General features: G+C 40.5%; 1 protein-coding gene across 1 annotated transcript in view; it reads right to left on the reverse strand.

Annotated features, from left to right (window-relative positions):
* LOC135223659 (uncharacterized) overlaps positions 1-19,693 on the reverse strand; it is a 115,252-nt gene that overhangs the window by 7,282 nt on the left and 88,277 nt on the right. The window contains exons 3-4 of the mRNA XM_064262316.1: positions 4,650-4,848; positions 4,273-4,355 (exon numbers count right to left, since the gene is read on the reverse strand). Coding sequence (XP_064118386.1) covers positions 4,273-4,355; positions 4,650-4,848 — 282 coding nt within the window. The remainder of the gene's footprint in view (positions 1-4,272; positions 4,356-4,649; positions 4,849-19,693) is intronic.

Genomic DNA, 19,693 nt, shown 5'->3' on the forward strand with positions numbered 1-19,693 from the left:
GACGGAGGGGAAAGGACATTGACGGCAACCCCAGACTTCAAGGCTTCTCGGGGGTGGTTTGATAAATTCCGTAAATGGACTGGCATCCATACGGTGGTGAAGAAACTGAAATTTTGTAAAAAAACGTAAAGTATAAAAAAAATGTAAAAATCAAAAAAAGACTAAAAAAGAAATTTAATTTTAAGTTTTTTGTAAAGATAAGTGTTAACGTTTTGTGCCATTTGTTAATGTGTTTTGTAAAGTTTAGTGTTAATGTTTCCTGACATTTTTTAATGTGTTTCGTATAGTTAAGTGTACTTATAAGTTTTCTGCCATTTGTCCTCCTCCTTTGTCGCCACTTTCAGAGATCGCCTCACTCGAAAGGTAAGGTTCCACATTTTACTACATATGTACATATGTATGTACAGTATTTCTTGTATACCATGTACACTAATACACTTTATTTACAGGTATGTAGTACATATTAGTAGTATATATGTAGCTTAAGTTAGGTATTGAATGGTCCAAATTGTTGTATTTCATTGTTTATTGGTCAATTTAGCTTTATTATAAAATTTACTGGGGTGTTTTTGTAGGTCTTGGAATGAATTAGGCAATTTCCATTAAAATGCGGTTCAAGATACGAAAAAACTCAGGTTACGAAGGCCACCTCGGAATGGATTAATTTCGTATCCTGAGGTACCACTGTACTCCTCAACGCCATTTATGACTTCTTGTGGACCGTAAGTGTGAAACTGACAACACGATGGAGAGTTCAGCATATTCACTAGACTCCTCTGTGTGGGCCTCAATCCCATGATCTGTAAGACAATCCTTCTTCGCACTTGAGTCCTCCTCGACGCCCGTGCCCGCGCCCCAGACGGCTGCACTGTCAGAGCCCCACCACATCAAGCTGCCGCATTTCTGCAGTGAGGACGTCGCAACAAGGCTGCAACGGGTAGAAATACAATTCTGGATCCACGGCATCACCCAGGACAGCACCAAGGCAGACATCGCTGGGACCCTCGCAGCAGATGCCTTCAAACACCTTGCCCCATGGATGCGCAGCCAGCGTGGGGAGCTGCCCTACGAAGGCCTGAAGAGGGAGCTCATCCAGGTCTTCTCTCTCCCAGTTCCCCAGCGACCCGCCCAAATTTTCAACCTCGTGGTCAACCCTATGACCACCTCGGATCACAGACTGGCCTGGCACAAGCTCCAGGACCTGGTCCTCCTGCTAGAGGTGGACCACCAAGGACAAAGGCAGGAGGTGAGCATCCTCCGCCAACTCCCTTCGCCAGCTCGCACCTAAAGTCTGAAGCCAGATCCCTAATGCCGAGAGCATTGAGAAGGAAAGTCTGGCGCAGTAGGCTTTTGCGCTGTTTACTGGCACCCAAACTGCAAAACTCTCCTCTCCTCTGTCAGCCAACAGCCTACAGCAGGAGGACATGGTTGGTGCAGCATACCGGCGATCGCTGAAGCCCCTCCTAGACGTCAGGTGGTGCTGCTCCCACCGCCAGTTTGGCAGCAAGGCACGGAAGTGCGAGCGGCCTTGCTCCTTCTGCCCTTCAAAACACGACGGAGGCAGCACCCAAAACAAACCCATATGGCAGCGGCAGTAACAAAGTACCAGCCTACTGGACTGCCATTACCACCCTTTGCTGGGAGGACATCCCCTTCGGCCCCTCCAGGACAATGCTCCTCTGCAATACCAGCACAGGACGCCCTTGTCCCCTGATAAACGCCTCCTGCAGGAAACAGGTGTTTGACGTCATTCACAGCCTCTCGTACCCGTTGCCCCGCTCGACAACCAGGCTCCTGACGGAGAAGTTCGTGTGGCATGGCATCAGGAAGGACGCTCAGGAGTGGGCCAGAAACTGCATTGCATGCCAGAATAACAAAATGGGAAGGCACACCAAATCAGGGATAGGCTCTTTTCCCCAGCCCAGGCAAAGATTTGGACACTTCCATGTCGACATCGTTAGGCCTCTTCCTCCATCTGATGGTGCCAGATACCTCCTGACAGAGATCGACCAGTCTACCAGGTGGCCAGAGGCCACCACAATGTCAGAGGACACCGCAGACGCCTGTGCCAAAGCCCTCCTGACAAGCTGGATCAGCTGCTTTGGAGTGCCCAATGATGTCACAACGGACCGAGGACCCATCTTTACATCAGAGCTCTGGTCTTCCCTGGCACACCTGATGGGGATCAAGCACCACACCATGATGTCCTACAATCCCACAGCCAACGGCATAGTGGAAAAGGTCCACCGCTCCCTCAAGGCTTCCTTAATGATATGCTGTCAGGGCCCTGATTGAAAGGCACAACTTTCCTGAATCCTCCTTGGTCTCCGCACTGCCCCAAGAGCCAACAGCGACCCTTCCCCAGCAGAGAAGGTGTACGGGGAGACCCTGACAGTGCCAGGCAAATTCTTCCCTGCCAACAGCGACGATCCTGATATTCCCTGACTAGGTTGCATGCAGCTGCCCAGAAATTCGTTCCTTGCCGAGAGAAGTACGTCAACAGGACGAAGCAGTTCCACCAGCGAGCCCTAGACTCCTGCAGGTTCGTCTTCATGAGGAACGACGCTGCCCACCTGCCCTTGACGAGGCCCTACCGGGGCCCACACCGAGTCGTCCGTTGGGAGGAGAAGGCATTCCTCGTGTCAATTGATGGCCACGAGGACTGGGTCTCGATAGACTGCCTCAAGCCCGCCGTCATCCCCGACAAAGACGACCCCGCTGAAGGCCCTCAGAAAACCCTGACGCTGCTGGTTCCTGACAGTGCCCTTAAACGTCGTCGAGACCGCCCAAGGAAAGCAGCCGAACCCCCCAGGCCCACTACCAGGGGCGGCATCCTGCTTTACGGCCCTCAAGATAACGGGGACACGCAAGGCGCCCCTCAACTGAGGGAATCACGAACCCAAGGAATCCTTCAGCTCCCCACAAGATTCCGTTAGTCATCCATCGATTCTACGTAATCATTGTCTTGGTGGTGGTGGGGAGTATTTTTAAGGAAGACATTCGGGCGAATGTTCGCCCTTCCATTGTAAAAATCTCTATATCCATATGTCCTCTCTTTTCTTCCAGGAACTAAGACAGAGCATTTTACGCCCTTTCTTTTGATGTGTATATATCGGGAATCTGTTCCCTCTATGTAATATTATTAATATATTTTCGTCTGTAAAGAAACATTCACAAAGGGTGGTCCTGTCCCTTTTGTTTATGTTTGTTCGTGCGTGCGTGACAGACGCTACGCTTCCGTCTGCACGCCACCTTATGTTCAGCCTCATTTGCCGCTGCTCTAGGAGCAAAAGCCCATGCTGGCATAAGGCCAGCTTAATCTCAAACAACAACAACTGGGTAAAATTTACGGGATGCTCGGTGAGCAAGAGCCCGTGCTGACACAAGGTCAGCTTAATCAAAAACAACAAACAACCGAATAAAATTAGTTCGCTCACTCTCCTCGTCTTACTCAGTCCTCACATTATCACAAAATTAAACGAAGTAAATTTTTAAAAATACATGAAGTGAAAGGCGGACTCGTGCCAACGGACAACTTACAAAAGCAATTCAACATTAAAACAATTGATAACGAGGTTCCAAATGCATAAAAAGTCAAGACAGGGAAGTTTGAAAAAACCGCGGAAAAAAATCCCGTGACCTCAGTCTCCAGGATTCCGTCAGTTTCAAAAACTTTAACACAAAAAACCTTATTGTACAAAATTTCGCCTATTCGATTTCTCCAATATCGACATTCACATGAACTACAATATTTAATATGTCCAAAATCGCATTCGCCGCTTAAATCTATGGAGGGAGGTTTATTAAATTGCTTTACAAGGTGAAAAAAGGCAATTATCCCTATGTTTACATCAGTATATTGTCGCTTCGACTGGTTTGTGTGACGTCGCTGATTATGGTCGGTTACATAAAAATACACCGGACCTGTGCATGGGACTACCTGTTGTTTCTTTATTGTGATTACATTACTATTCCTTGTTCCTATACTGTCACAATGTTGTTTGTTGTTTAGTCACACTGAAAATTCTGAGAAACAGGTGAACGATTTCAACCAAAATGGCGTTAGTTCATGCAGAGTTCTGTAAGTATTTAAATGTATATTAGATATCCGAAGTGTTAAAAATCAAGTAAAACATGCTACTTTAAATATCAGCCCTGTACTAAACAACAAACCAATGTAAAATACTTTTCCTTGTTGGCAACATAAAAGTTTTCCTGAAACATAATATTCAGAGCCAAGTGCTTAAATCACTATATGGCACACATACTTACATTTTTCACTCCATGAATAAGCATAGATGAAGTGATGACCATAAGGATGCAAACTGCAAGCAGGATGTACAAGAAGATGGTGACTGCAAAAGGAAAGGACCAGGGCGTCAGCTCTAAATGACAATTATTGCCATCTTTGACAGATGATCATTTCAAGTAAAAAATAACAGACAACTACTAAAAGATCAATGCAACTGCACCAGCGTCACGGAATATACATCAGAGCTGTGTGGTAAGAAGACAAAAGTGTTCAACTAATATATATATATATATATATATTATATATATATATATCTATATATATATATATATATATATATATATATATATATTTATTTATTTATATATATAATTAAAAGATGCATGCGCTTCATTACTTGTCGAGATTTTGTCTAGGAAAATTTCCATCACGTTTGGTCCTTGCTCTTCTCTTACATCGACGTACTCGTCTTCATAATCATCTACTTTTGCTTCGAAGGTTTTCGAAAGTTTGTTCGCAGTATCGGTTCCCAGTCCCATGATCACAAACACGACCAGCGTACCGGCCAGTGTGAGGGTGTTCATCAAAGCTCCAATCTGCAACGAAATATCATCATGAAACAGGTTGGCTGTATTTCAATTTCTATTTTCTGTTGTCAACATGAAAGTAAATTCAAAGGTTCAATAAGTTATAGCTACACGGAAAAAGAAACTGCAAAATCACGAGGGCACTAACCATATAAAACGCCTTTGCAGTATTTTAAGTAGTAACTTACTGGACCACAAGAAAAAGAGTTTATAAAGAATTTTATGTATGTGCAGGTGTACGAGTATAATGATATATTTCCTGAAAATAAGAGGTGGTTAATTCTTTTGAGAGCAGCGGTCTTTTGTTCACTAATATCACTAGGTCGATTTTTTTTAGTTGGACGATAACTTGAGCATGAAATATGGAATCCACGAGGTAGACAGTATGACCACCGCCGTTGTGCTCATGACAAACAGTATTTTTGGGTATTAAGTACTGTAGGTGTTTGTGACCAAACTAAATTTTGTGGGTGCATACGCAGAATATGCCATGCCTAATTTATTAATGTTGCGATTGGCTGACTTCGCGCGCAATCGCATGTCAAATACGGTGGGTGTCACAAAGCCAACATAGAGGTGCATGCTCCGGTGTCACCGAAGGCCCAGTAATGCTGATGACACTGGCACCAAATAGCCAGTCTTTTCCGATATATTTTCATATAATATTGATATACAGCTACATTCTTTATAAGGGTGCCCGGCGGCTTTTCAATCTAAATTACATTCAATGGATACTTCAGGTCCGAAAAAAACAGCACAAAGCTGGCGCAGAAGTTAGATGTTATGATAGTGCAATACATATGAAACTTTAAATATTAAGATAGTGCAATACATATGAAAATAAATGTGCAAACTTTACTAAATACTGAAATAAGATAGCGTCTCCCTTCGAAACTCTGTATCTGGTCCCATATATTCCATATATTCAGGGTAAAGAAGCAGATTCCAGCACCTGTATTATGAAAACCTACTGTAAAAATCCAGTAAGGTCAATATGGCCTGCTCCTGCGTAGAACACCATTCCAGTGAGAGACAGCCTTCGATTATGAAATTCACTTCCACATTTCAATAGATTTTTTACTGACGTCAGACAAAAAAAAAGCAAAGGAATGCAAGAATGAACGCAAGATGTGTTTAACATACATAATCATAATCAACGAGAGTATTGTAAATTTTGAAATGCCGATTACTACAATCATCACACACAGTAATATATTCCTCTGCTTCTTTGTCGGAAATACACGCGCATACTTACAAAAAAGTATATGTATGTACACATACATGTGTAAGCACATACACAAATATATATATATATATATATATATATATATATGTATATATATATATATATATATCATATGAGGGGTCGCCAAGCGCTTTCGTGTATTTTTCACACCTCACTTGACCAAAGGTATATAGAATAAGGGTTTACCTTGACTTGACCCTGAGGTGTGGAAAATACGCGAAAGCCATTTGTTGACTCCTTTCATTCCCTGCTCCAGCTAGCTCTACGACATGAAATACCGCATGTTTTAGCGGTAGCTCAACAATATATATATATATATATATATATATATATATATATAATATATATATATATATATATAACATTCATTATATAATATTTTTATTAAATGTTCCCTTTGTTTATGTGAGAGAGAGAGAGAGAGAGAGAGAGAGAGACACCATAGTGGTGGTAGTGTTCGCCATTCAAACTTGAGACTAAAATAAGACTGATTCCGAAGAATCTATTGCTATCTTCGAACAGAATTTCTCTTCGCAAAGGATGGCGAACAGCGGTCGTATAATTAAAGAAAAAAGATGACTGATATTAAGCGATAGATGACAGATATTAAGCGATAGATGACTGATATTAAGCGATACCAATAAGTTTTTTTTGGCCGTTTAAAATTGACCTTTAAAAAGCCCTTCCTGAATTTCAATCTGTCCGCTCTCATCATTTCTCGTAATATTTTAATCGTTCATTTCCTGAAAGAGGATTCAAGGCTATCGAGTCTCAACGTAATTTCCTTTCACACTGCGTTCGAATCATAACGGCAATATATTGGTTTACAAATTATTATTATTATTATTAGTATTAATATTATTATTATTATTATTATTCAAAAATATCCAAATAAAAAGAGGCATTTGACAATCTTTCCCCTTGTTACTTACATAAATTTTCACAAATCATCAAAGCGTCCAAGGACTGTTCTTTACAGCAGTACTTGATACACTTCATAAACCTGGTAGGCAGTCAATCTTCTATTGTAAATCTCATAGTGAGTCATTAATGAAGATGCAATCAAATCATCACGCAGTTGAAACTCGTAAATGAATTATTTCACATTACTTCATCAACAAGCGCACAAGGTACGCGTCAAAATTTATCGTGACTTTCTCCTGGAGGACAGACCCAGCCCCACAGGACCCTGGACCGACTGAAGCGGAGCGACGGATGTCACTGACACCGCAAGGAAAGTAACACGGCTCGCACCTGAACAGACAGACGTTCGCGTCCTATTCCTTCAGGTCGGTTAGTTTGCAAAACAATTCGCGTGTTAACTGAAAAAACCATACTTACAAATTCTGAATGCTTTTCAAGAACGTACTCCGAGCCTTGTACTATCCTAGGTACTGTATTCCCAAATAATTTCAAAGTTCCAAGCACGAGGGCAAAATAGTAGAGGAGGGATAAGATGTGGATTTAGGAACGAAAAGCAATTGACAGGTGAAACGCCAACTTCTATATATATATATATATATATATATATATATATATATATATATTAGAGAAGAGAGAGAGAGAGAGAGAGAGAGAGAGAGAGAGAGAGAGAGAGAGAGAGAGAGTTCCGGGCCCACATCCTGCCACCATAATCGCGACCCCACCTCACAAAAACTTTAAACAGTGGCCGTGGAGTAACGCCCTTTTCCCCATAAAGTTTCATTCACCAACGATTACATTCCACCTTCATAATCAGGGGTTACCCCTACAGCAATGCTTTTTGGAGCAGCAGTTACATGGCAACAGTAATCTCAAATAAGGAAAGCCACCTGGATCCAGAGAAAACCTAAGCACCTAAAATAATTCGGACAAAACAATAAGTCTAGCAATTAAAAAAGAAAAACCCTAACTGTGTTCGTCTTGAAGCTCCTTCTATAGCGGTTTATACTCGATCGTCACTAATGTGAGAAAACTGAGCCAACGAAGAGAAATGAAAACTGAATTAAGAAACTGAATATGAATGAAGGATCGGGGATGTCAATGAAAAATCCAAAGAGAGAGAACTAAGTAACATTGTGTTCTCTGCTTATACGTAGTACTGTGAAAAATGTAAACTTCCATTTATTGTTAATTTTCTTGTGATATATCTATTAAAGTAAAATGAAGGCAGCCAGAAAGGAGAGAACACCACTCCCAGATTTTAATCTCTAAAAGGAAATGAAATAATCTGTAAACAGAGCAAGAATATAGAAAAAGGATTTGCTAGAGAGAGGAATGAATGACCTCATTACATGGCAACAATTTCTATCGTAACCAGGAAACTAAGGAGCCTCCGAGGTTCTAAGAAACAGAACAGGAAACGAGCAAGAGTGTTTGGATAACCGCAAATCTTCGCCAGAATGAGGAATCCAGCACACGCCGCCCCCCCGCCCTCCCCCACATAACACCCTCCCCACTTCCCGACCCGTCTCCCAAAATAACCGTATCACCATCCGGAGCACTCCCAAAATCTAATCTTGTTGCCAGGATCGAGGTTCTTTCTCCCTTGGTAAAATTGTCATGAAAAACCCACAAACAACGTTTTACTTAATTTTCCTGTCAAACAAGCAAATAAACAAACCGAACCGTTAGGTGAAATTACCGCTGTATGCCCGAAGAAGTCTTACCTCTCCCAATCCAAATTATTCTGCAGTCTGTCCATAATAAATGCGACAGTGTCATATGAACCGTTTTTCCCTCTTCATAAATCTAATCTAATCATTACATCGACGCAACTCTTCCTCTAAAGAGTATTTCAATACATTACACTGGTTTACAAAATAAAAATTTTGGTCTGAGGCAAGAATGGGGATATGTGTTTTTTGCTAATTTGGGTGTGCTGAATTCAAATTTATAAATAGTTTTGCTCTATCACCTCTAGTTTTCTGGCTTTTAAGTCTCATTTTAGTATAAACAGAGAATATATGTGCACATTTCAAGAGTTGCAGCAGCTTATAACAGATAAAACAGGGTAGATAACTAGAGGTGATGAGTAAAAACAGATTTCAAATTTGAATTCAGCACCCCCAAATTAGGTAAAAACGGGTATTTTTGTGCTTGCCTCAATTTCTTTGTAAACCAGTGAATTATTATTCTCCTTTCGTTTTTGCGACATTTCATTCGTCTTTACCTGTGAAACGGTAACATTGGGTTAGTTGTTGCGGTTGGGGAAGAGAAGCAATGTGTGCAAGCACTAACAATTTGTATAAGAGCGGTGGTCTTTTTTCGTAATGTTTAATGTTGAAATTGAGCAATAGCTTTCGACAAATTTGAAACATTTTAATTCTTACTATCAGACACAAAGGTGTCATCTCTGGAGAGAGAGAGAGAGAGAGAGAGAGAGAGAGAGAGTTACAAGGATTAGGATGTCTCAAAGACTTGTTAGTCCATCCGAGGAGACATCGTGCGCTCACTTATCCTCACTTATCTGTAGGAGCAGGTTTTGCTGCGCATTGCCAGTGTTCTAATGATTGTGTCTAGCTTTCTTTTAAACTCTTCCACACTGTTGCTGCTTACAACTTCTGGTGTCACATATCTTGTATGTAAAGAAGTTCCCACAATGGGATGTGTTGTACCTCTTCAGTTCTAGTTTCCATCCATTATTTCTTGTCTGGAGAGAGAGAGAGAGAGAGAGAGAGAGAGAGAGAGAGAGAGAGCCCTTTCCACTCACATGGAATTTTGTGCCGAATGATTTACTAATTTACTCTTCCGTCCCATTCTTCGGATTTAACACTAACGAGTGGCTTCAACAGTTAAGGGACACATTTAGCAACTAATATTTTTAGGTGGACGAAAATTTGACGCACTACATCAGTTAAGGTAGTAGTGATGCTTCAAATATTCCGAAACATAAATTTACCATCAAGCCATTTCTTTTAACTGTTGGTGATCTCAGTGAAACTACAAATCATTTTTTCCATCTATAACGCTTTAACAGCTTAATCTTGGATGAAACAACTGTGCAGAACGCTTCGCTCATATTGACCACAGATTCCTACACAAAAGGCTTACCTACTTCATTTTACTGAGAACCGAAAGGCTGACCCAAACCAACCGCCTTAGATACGCTTTGTTGACTCCTCTGCTCAAAGGACAATAAAGGCTGAGAATGAGTGATTACATATACAAACGCATAACACACTCCATCTATCTAATATATATAATATATATATATATATATATATATATATATATATATATATATTATATATATATATATGTGTGTGTGTGTATATATATTATATAATTATATATAACTTTGTCTTTATCGGTTTTACAATATAAATGAGAGTCCAGTAAAGAACTTAAAGATTAGTGTAAGAACCTGAAAGACGATACTGACTACAAAAATTCGTCAGTTTCGGAGGGTTCTCCATTGAAGCTTCTGGAAACTGGACCCTCAGGCACCACATACAGTGTGTGCAGCCAGCAACGGTCTGAAATGTCATTTTCCTCTGCTGAAGGAACGAACCTAGTCTGAGGACGCCTGGACGTTCACAGTAGGCTGCTGATGCTATGTGATGCTCACTGCTGTAGCAACCACTGGCTGAATTTAGCTACTTTGATAAGGTCATTGAGAGGTGGCTCCTTGCTATGCACATACAAAAGTTGGTGTATGATCATGCCCGTTGTTTCTATGAATTTATAATCACAAAGAAGTGGTGTATTTTGTCTAAGAGAAACACCTACTCCATGGAGAGAGCAAGGCGAGTCGAAACCAAGGTACTCTTCACCTTCTTTGTTCCTAAAATCACGAATTCTCTCATTCCTATGTTTGTGAGGCCGTGGGTCATCTCTAAGAGGGAGAAAGTTCATTAATTAACCTAATAGCATTTCGTTTTAACGAGCGGTTTAGATTTTTTTCCGCTTCAGACGCCTCGGTATATATAAAAATGAGAATGAAGTCAAACTAATAGATAAAAAAATACAATAATAATCTAGCATCAGCTCTTTACATTCCGCAGTAGCATAACACAAAAAACTACCGCAAGTCACCGGTCACAAAAAGTCACCGCAACTAAAAACATAACTACATCGCCGGGCGCCATATTTCCATAACCTTTAACTCATCCTCCCCCTGTTTATCCTGGCAGAGGGTGGGCAAATTTATGGCATCCTTGACTACTCGCATAAAATATGCCGACTCCCCTAGACTCTTTCCTTATGTATTCTATTTTCCAATGTAGCTATTTTCTTTTCCGTTAAAATTTCAGTATTATTTTTGTAGGGAAACAATTTTAAGTTAACACATTCAATCTCCCTTATCAACGATGGCATCAAAACAACGCCGTCGCTACACGCCAGGCTTTAGGTGTCGTAATCCCATTGCCTCTCCCTCCCTCATCTATTCAACAGTGGAATGGATCACACACAGGAACGAGAGAGAGAGAGAGAGAGAGAGAGAGAGAGAGAGAGAGAGAGAGAGAGAGAAGGGAGGGGCATTGTAGAAGGGGTGTGAGCGTAGGTACCAAAGTTTACATAAGGTAAAATCTCGTTCAGTAGTACTCAACGGCCAGCTAACAAGATGAAAAGAAATTAGGATGCTTTGCAGCGAGATTTTTCCGCACTTTACTGTGACACTTGTTGACAAGATCGATGTTCAGAGGAGCAACTGCAATTAAGGATAACTATGTCAAGCAAAATGTTGAGAAACGATCGCTCGAGTTAGACAAACTATAGACTAGACACCAAGACTATGTTACGCAAACCGACGGTTAATTGCACATGGCACTACCTCTTTTTACAGGATATACCTATCTAGCACAAAAATCAATAAAAGCCAAGAATAATAACGCTTCATAATGATCTTGGTAGAGTTTATTCCATGTACCAGCAACCCCCAAAAATGGACCCATCGCTCCTTCCTTTGCGCTCAGAGACGCCGGGCTATTTTGGTGTTGCGCCATCACAAGATGGCGCGTTTACTCCGAATAGTCTAGTAGATTAGGAAAAAATCATGCACTTTTTGAACAGATTATCAAAGTTTGGCTCCTAGAAGACTTTTTGATGCTCTTTCTAATAAGATGAGGAGACAAGTGATCTGAGCACTCTATGACCCCAAAAAGTGACATTTTTCAAAATGGCCGCCTAAAATAGACCTATGCCTATAACTTCTGTTGTAAGTCAGGTAGAAACAAGATTTTAGTAGCTTTACCTATATTGATCAATGTGTCCTATCACGTGCTGCTACCAGAAGTCCAACATGTGGGGCATTCATCTTGGAAATCCAAGATGGCTGCCCTGAAGTTACCTTTATGTATAAATTCGTTGGTAGGAGAGACGGAAATATGATCTTGGTGTCCAAACCTGTGTTCTAATGTGTGACCTGTCTTCCAGGTAACTCAAAAATTAAATATATGTGGCAGCCATTTTGAAAATTCAATATGGCTGCCTCCAAATTAAACTTTTGTGCATACATTGATGATAGATACTTCATGGTTTTGCATGATTTCCTGAGTAAACCATATAGAAGGGTGGTGCTTTATGTTTTCAGGTGTGTCATCCATCTCTTTGTCTTATATCCTGTCTGTATATCCATATTGTTCTGACGGCTGTCTGTCTGTCTATCTGTTTTTGTATATGTCTTTCAATCTGTTTAAACATCTAATTCCTGTTTCATTTTATTTCAGGTGCATAAATATCAAATACAATTATATAGCCAAAACCCTTCATGAAGCAATCGCCCTGAATGTTGTACATACATGTATATAGACTAGTGGTGGTGGTAGTTGTAGTTGCTAACAGTTTAACCATAGAAAATGTCTGAAATGTGCTGCAAGTAGATCAGTGGAAGGAGCTGCCATGCAGAAAACTGCTAAACCCTCAACAGATTGGACATTATGTATTTATGCCAGGTTATGAAACCAAATGAGAAACTTAAACTCCCAGGTGGTAAAACACAACGAAGAGACAGTGAATGTAGTTACAAAAGGTTAGCAGAAAATATATATGAATTTGAACAACTTGGATGTGTTCCATTGGACATCGACATTAAAAGACTGGACAATGGCAAAGGAATTGAAGCAACGCTACAAGAAAATGATGCCAAGTTTCACAAGTCATGTGAAGGCCTTTCAACAACCAGAAGCTACAGAGGGCTAAAGAAAAGAAAGCAAAGCAGGAGGTTGGCTGTCAACCAAGCCAGCAAAAAAGAAGCTTAGATTAAGCAGTAGACAGCATGCCAAAAGCAGAGTTATGCTTCTTCTGTGAGAAAGATGAGAGTGAAGCACCCTTTGATCAAAGCAATGTCACTAAATGTTGATCGCAGAGTCCGAGAGTATGCTCATATACTACAAGACAGAAACTTTTCGGCAAACTTTCTGCGGAGATGCGCCCAGCTCGTGATGCTGTTTATCACCACAAATGCATGACAGATTTGTACAACAAAGTTAGGGAAAAGAAGAATATTGATGACAGTGGAACAAAAGATGCTTTCAACACTGGGCTAGTTCTAAGTGAATTGGTTTCACACATAGAAGAACAGAGAGGTGAATCACTTCCAGTATTTAAACTTGCAGACCTAGGGAAAATGTATGATGCAAGAATGGCTAAAATAGATCCAACATATACCCAAAAGGTGCATACGACTAGACTTAAAGAAAAGTTGTTAGCTCTTATTCCAGACCTCAGGGCCCATAGTGAGGGAAGAGATATAATATTGATGTTTGACAGAGATATTGGAAAGGCTATCCGCATTGCTTGTACATATGCTGATGAGGAAGTATTCGATTTGATGCATGCAGCTAAAATAGTTCGCAGAGATATACTTTCCCATGAATACTCATTTGATGGTTACTTTGAGCCAGGATGTGAAAAGAATGTGGTCCCAAGAAGTCTTCTTGTTCTTGTAAAGATGATATTACAAGGACCTTGTATCAAAGATCAACAATGTGATGATGATGCTATGACCAAAATAGCCCTTTGTCTGTCACAGCTACTGATTTTTAATACGAAGACCTCAAGAGAAGCTTCATCTACAAGACATCAGAAGTGCAGAGAGACACCATTTTCGATCTATGCAGCCCTACTCATCCATGCAAAAACTCGACAAAGAAGTCTTGTTGATACTTTGTTTAGTCATGGACTCTGTATATCATATGAACGCACTCAAGAGCTCTCAACAGCTCTTGCCAATGGTGTCATCAAGCAGTTTGAACAAGATGGATGTGTCTGTCCTACAACTCTAAGAAAGGGCATATTCACTGTTGGGGCAGTGGACAACATCGACCATAACACTTCCTCAAGAACATCAAAGGATTCATTTCATGGAACAGCTGTTCCATAATTCAGTTTCCTACTGTATCTAATCCTGGAACTGAAAAGAACCAAAATCTGTATTGAACCAAACCAAGGTAAATTGCTACCATTGCCAGATGATTACTCAGAGATTCCTCCTGGAAATGCCCAGTTCAGAGCCAATGGTTCCAAGACAAGGAGAGGTGAAACCAAAGCTCACAAATATTGCCAATATGGCAAAAGAACAAGAAGACCTCTGGCTTGAAAACAGTTGGTGAGAAATTGGAAAAGGACAAACTTGATCCAGATGACCATGTTTCATGGCAGCCTACCCACGCAAGTAGGCTAACAACAGAACAAATAAGACCACCTTCCCCTATAGCTCTACTCCCACTATTCACAGAGCAGGCCCACACTGCAGCTATGATTTCACATTCTATGGAACTGGTAACAAAGGCCACTGCAAATCTCAACCCAGGCCAGGTCCCTGTAATCACAGTGGACCAACCATTGTTTGCTATTGCAAAAAAGAATCCAGTGGGCATTCCAGAGAGGTTTGGTGAGAGCAAAATTGTTATCATGATGGGGGGACTACACATTGAAATGAATGTAATGAAGCTGTTGGGAGATCTTCTTGATGGAAGTGGATGGAGCAGTATTGTAGTCCAGGCTGGTGTTACCACTTCAGGGCGTGCAGAAGCTATTCTAAAAGGCTCACACGTGACCAGGTCACGCTATTTGCATCAAGTTACATCTGCTGCATTACATATATTGAAGAAAGAAGCATATGCATCCTACCTGTCATCACTTGCTCCATATGAAGTGCCAATGTCTTTCCACATATGGGTTGATTCAAGAGTCAAGAGTACACCTCAGTTTCAGTACTGGAATATGGTGCAGGAGTTGGAGCTACTTGCATTGCAGTATACCGTTCTCTACGTGAAGGCAATTTTGATCTCTATGTTGAGTGCCTTGGACAGCTAGTTCATTGGATGTTTTCCATGGATCATACCAAGTATGCCCGCTGGCTTCCCATTCACATTAGAGCACTGGACAGCTACAGAGAAGTGTCCAACAAAACCCTACGTCCAATTCAAGCAAGGTCATTTTGTTGTACAGAGGTCAGAATCACCCTGTTTTCTTTTCCATCATGGCCTTGGGACCCAAGCGCACGAGCAAATGAATGCCAAAATCAAAGGAGATGGCGGTATCATAGGTCTGATGGAGAACTCAGCTGCCATGCAAAAGTGGGCTACTGCAGGACCAGAGGTTGTTAGAATCACTGAGGAGTTTGAAAACTCATTCCAGCTTTCAAATCAAGAAAGGGTACGTCTGCATCATGATCGGAGACCATCAAACGCAGGCAAAGTTTGCTGAGATGTGAGAGCAATAGTAAATACCTTTCAGAAACTTGAAAATCCTTTCAATGAAGAAAGCCAAGACCTCATAGCACTTGATACCAAAGAAGTCATGCCCAAAGAAGTAGTTTTGTCTATCCAGTCTATCAATACTATAGGAAAGGCACAATATGAAACCTTTGTTGAGGACAGACTTGTAAAAGGCTCAGCACTTCTCACTGATATATACCCAAGAATAATGTGCCTTTATTCCAGAGAAAACGAGTCAGGGCAGTTTCAAGAAACAGGTTTCAAATATCTGCCCTTAAAAGCAATGTTGAGCTATTTTCACGGAGGGTACATGGATGAATTTTTCAGGCATGAAAACCAGGCTGTCCCACCTGCTCTGTCTGATATGGGAGGATTAAGGGCATGTACCAAGTCTGATCTCATCGGATGCCTGCATCAGCAAACCTCTGCCATACATGAAATTCCTTCTTCAACTGCCAAAATCTTAGACGGTTCAGTTGTGGTAAAACATGCTGGCACCAAAAGGCTGTGCAACCTTTGTAGAGTACGCCAGACCAAGTTTTCCTGCCATACATACAGAAGAACCTTGAGGTAGCAAGTCGACTGGACATTGTTTGGGACAGATATTCCAAGGAAAGTCTCAAGAGTTTTGCAAGACAGAAAAGAGGGTCAGGAAGTCGCATACAAGTCCAAGCGGGAACACCTATTCCAACTAACTGGCAGAGTTTTTTGCGTGTAGAAGATAACAAACAGATTTGTACCATTTCTTGGCCAAATATATTGCCGATCATCCGTTTTTTTTTTTTTTTCCCGGGTAAAACTGTATACAGCACACTGGACACTGAAGTTGTGCCTGATGGAGAAAACACGCCAACACCCTCTATCCAAGTAATCATGAGGAGGCTGACACCAGGCTACTTCTGCATGCCACCACCCTGTGCTCAACAGGGCCATAAGACAGTTCTTATACGAATCTTGTATCCGTGTGGTGGGTAACTTGCTGTATCTACATTTCACCAGCTGCCACTAGAACAGCTTTGGATTGCCTTTGGAATGAAAAATCATTTAAAGAGATTCCGGTGCACAAAATTGCAATGATCTTGGGGGAACAGAAGTCAAAAGCTCTCACATTCTTCCATGCACTTACAGGGTGTGACACCTGCTCATCCTTTGGAAACATAGGAAAAAGAACAGCATGGAATGTATGGTCAGCCTATCCACAGGCAACAGAAGCCTTTGTAAACCTCTCAAAGCCTATTGGAGATATATCAGATGATGATTTCCAACTGGTGCAACGTTATGTTGTCCTACTGTATGATCGCACCAGTGAGTGTCAAAAGTCAATGAATTACGAAAGGCTTTGTTTGCCAAAGGTAGACAGCTGGATCGTATCCCTCCAACAGAAGCTGCCCTGAGGGAACATGTAAGACGAGCAACCTTCCAAGGGGTCAGGTATTTCAACTTCGCATTTTCATTATTATTATGGCTTATACATATTTATTTTTTCATCCTTTGATTTTTTATTTTTAAAACTTATGTTTATTGGTTAAAGGCATTTACCACCTCTCATTAGTCTTATTTTTTGTGTTTACAATATTAAAATGGTAACTTATTACTTATCCTATTTTTTAGGTATGGGGCCAGTCTCTGGTTGCAATGCAACAGATCCCATCACCTGAGCAATGGGGATGGAGCAAGGTGAATGATGAATGGTTACCCTATTGGACTTCTCTTCCAGAGCAGCAAAATCCTGTCAAGAGCTGATAAAATGTGGTTGCAAGAAATCGTGCAGGCCTCCATGCAAGTGTTCTCTGGCTACACTGCCATGTACTGAACTCTGTTATTGTAGAGGAGCCTGCTGAGCAAATGACTACATCAGGAGAAGTTTGATAACTTTGACATGGGCTTGTCATTGCCTGTTACACCTGTGGTTTTAGGACTAAGTTTTATCATGTTTGCATAATGTTATAGATGCTGTAGATTTACTCCTTTTGACAGTATTCACAGTGTTTGTCATTGGTTAAACAATTATGTTCCATGCACAAATAGTACATGTAGTTAAAAGATCATTTTTCTCAGGTTTATAGTTTGTGATGAGGACAATGTAACTTTGATGATGTATTAAGAGAAATCTAATTAAGTTTAGTCATTATAGATATATTACTATTTCAAACTATATACTGTATTATTATGATTGTGGTGTGAGTAAACAAGATGAATACTTAAAATGTGATATAACTATTTTTGAGAAATGCATTTTACTATAGCTTCAAACACTTTACATATGCCTAAAGATTAAATTTTTTTCTGATGCATCTATTACTGTGTTAAATTGTTGGCTGCACTTTTGACTGTCTATGGAACACTTGTAATGCACCTCAGAAAAATCCTTTTTGTCATTAATATGTTGGATGCACTCTGAGACATTTTCCCCAAGATCAAGCTTGTACATTTATTAAATTATTAAATTAAATGTTATAAAATGTTGACTTGTTGGCAGCCATCTTGAAAGGTGTTCTATTTATTATTTTTGGTAAAAAACAGTGCATTGTGGTCATTGTACTTCAAAAAGTATCAAGATAATTAATTATATTCCTAAAAACAAACATCGGGGCAAAAATTTTAAAAAGTGGCAAATATAAGGCGGCCATTTTGAAAAATGTCATTTTTCAGGGTCACAGAGTGCTCAGATCACTTGTCTCCTCATCTTATTGGAAAGACCACATAAAAATCTCCTAGAAACCAAATTTTGGTAATCTGTTCAAAAAGTGCACAATTCCTACTAGTTTTTGACCTAATCCACTAGACTAGAAGTGAATAGGTAGAGGCATGATCGGGCGTATGGGGCACCTTGGTGGCACTAGCAGAGGAACATCTACCAACCCAAACGTGTCTATGTAGGGAAGCTCACAAGGCCGGAGTTCATCAGTTGTTTTAGCCTACAACATTCAAAAGTTGACTCCCTGAGAGAATTCGGGAATCCCTGGTTTATTTAGATTCACCCGGCTTTATGCCAGCCCTCTTATTCCCTTTAACAGCACGAGATGTCAATGGGAATATTCCCTTTAACAGCATGATGTCACTGGGAAGGGAATAAGAGGCCTGATGTGGACCTTTGGACTTTAACCAACCAATAGACAATGCTCCATCAGATGACTCCACCCAGAACTTTTAAGCTTTTAAGCGTTGCGCCAAAGGCAAAGCACCCTTTTAGAGGGGTTTATCGGGGAAATGCTGCGTTGAAAGAACGCCAACCGCCTGTGACCTCATTCCTTCGCAAGGCGTCCCATCCCATCTGTGCCCCATACACCAGACTGCTTGCTCTCTCTCTCTCTCTCTCTCTCTCTCTCTCTCTCTCTCTCTCTCTCTCTCTCTCTCTCTGGAGTCTACGCAACTCCTATCTCCTGCTTTCTTTCACCCGCTTCGGTTCTACTGGATACTTCGTGCATTTCATTTTTCATGGCCAAAATATCGTCCAAATTTATAAAATAAAACTTCAGAGAAATATTTAGAGCACAAATAATTGACATAAGTCCTGATATAAAGTTTAATAACAAAGCAAATATGTAACAACACAATTTTACCGGCCATTTCAATAAGCAATTTTGGATAAGAAAATATAATTGTGCACTTGTCAATCGTGAAATAATTTCAAATTATATAGTACCAAAAGAATAGTTATATGGTACCTATACAGGCGTAAAAATATTGAAAATAACACAAATTCCTATAATATTCATTACTCATATACCATTATATATATATTATATAGTATATTACATATATATATATATATATCTATATATATATATATATTATATTATATATATTATATCTATATATTATATTATATATAATGTTTTTTTTTTACCAAGAAGAAAAACGTGACAAAAGTCATCGCATAGTGCAACGAATTATACCTCGGGCGTGCTCCCTTGATACCGCTAGGATAAAACTACTGCTGCAAATAAAACAGTCACAGCAT

This window comes from Macrobrachium nipponense, chromosome 10, assembly GCF_015104395.2.
Source record: "Macrobrachium nipponense isolate FS-2020 chromosome 10, ASM1510439v2, whole genome shotgun sequence".
Lineage (NCBI taxonomy): Eukaryota > Metazoa > Arthropoda > Malacostraca > Decapoda > Palaemonidae > Macrobrachium > Macrobrachium nipponense.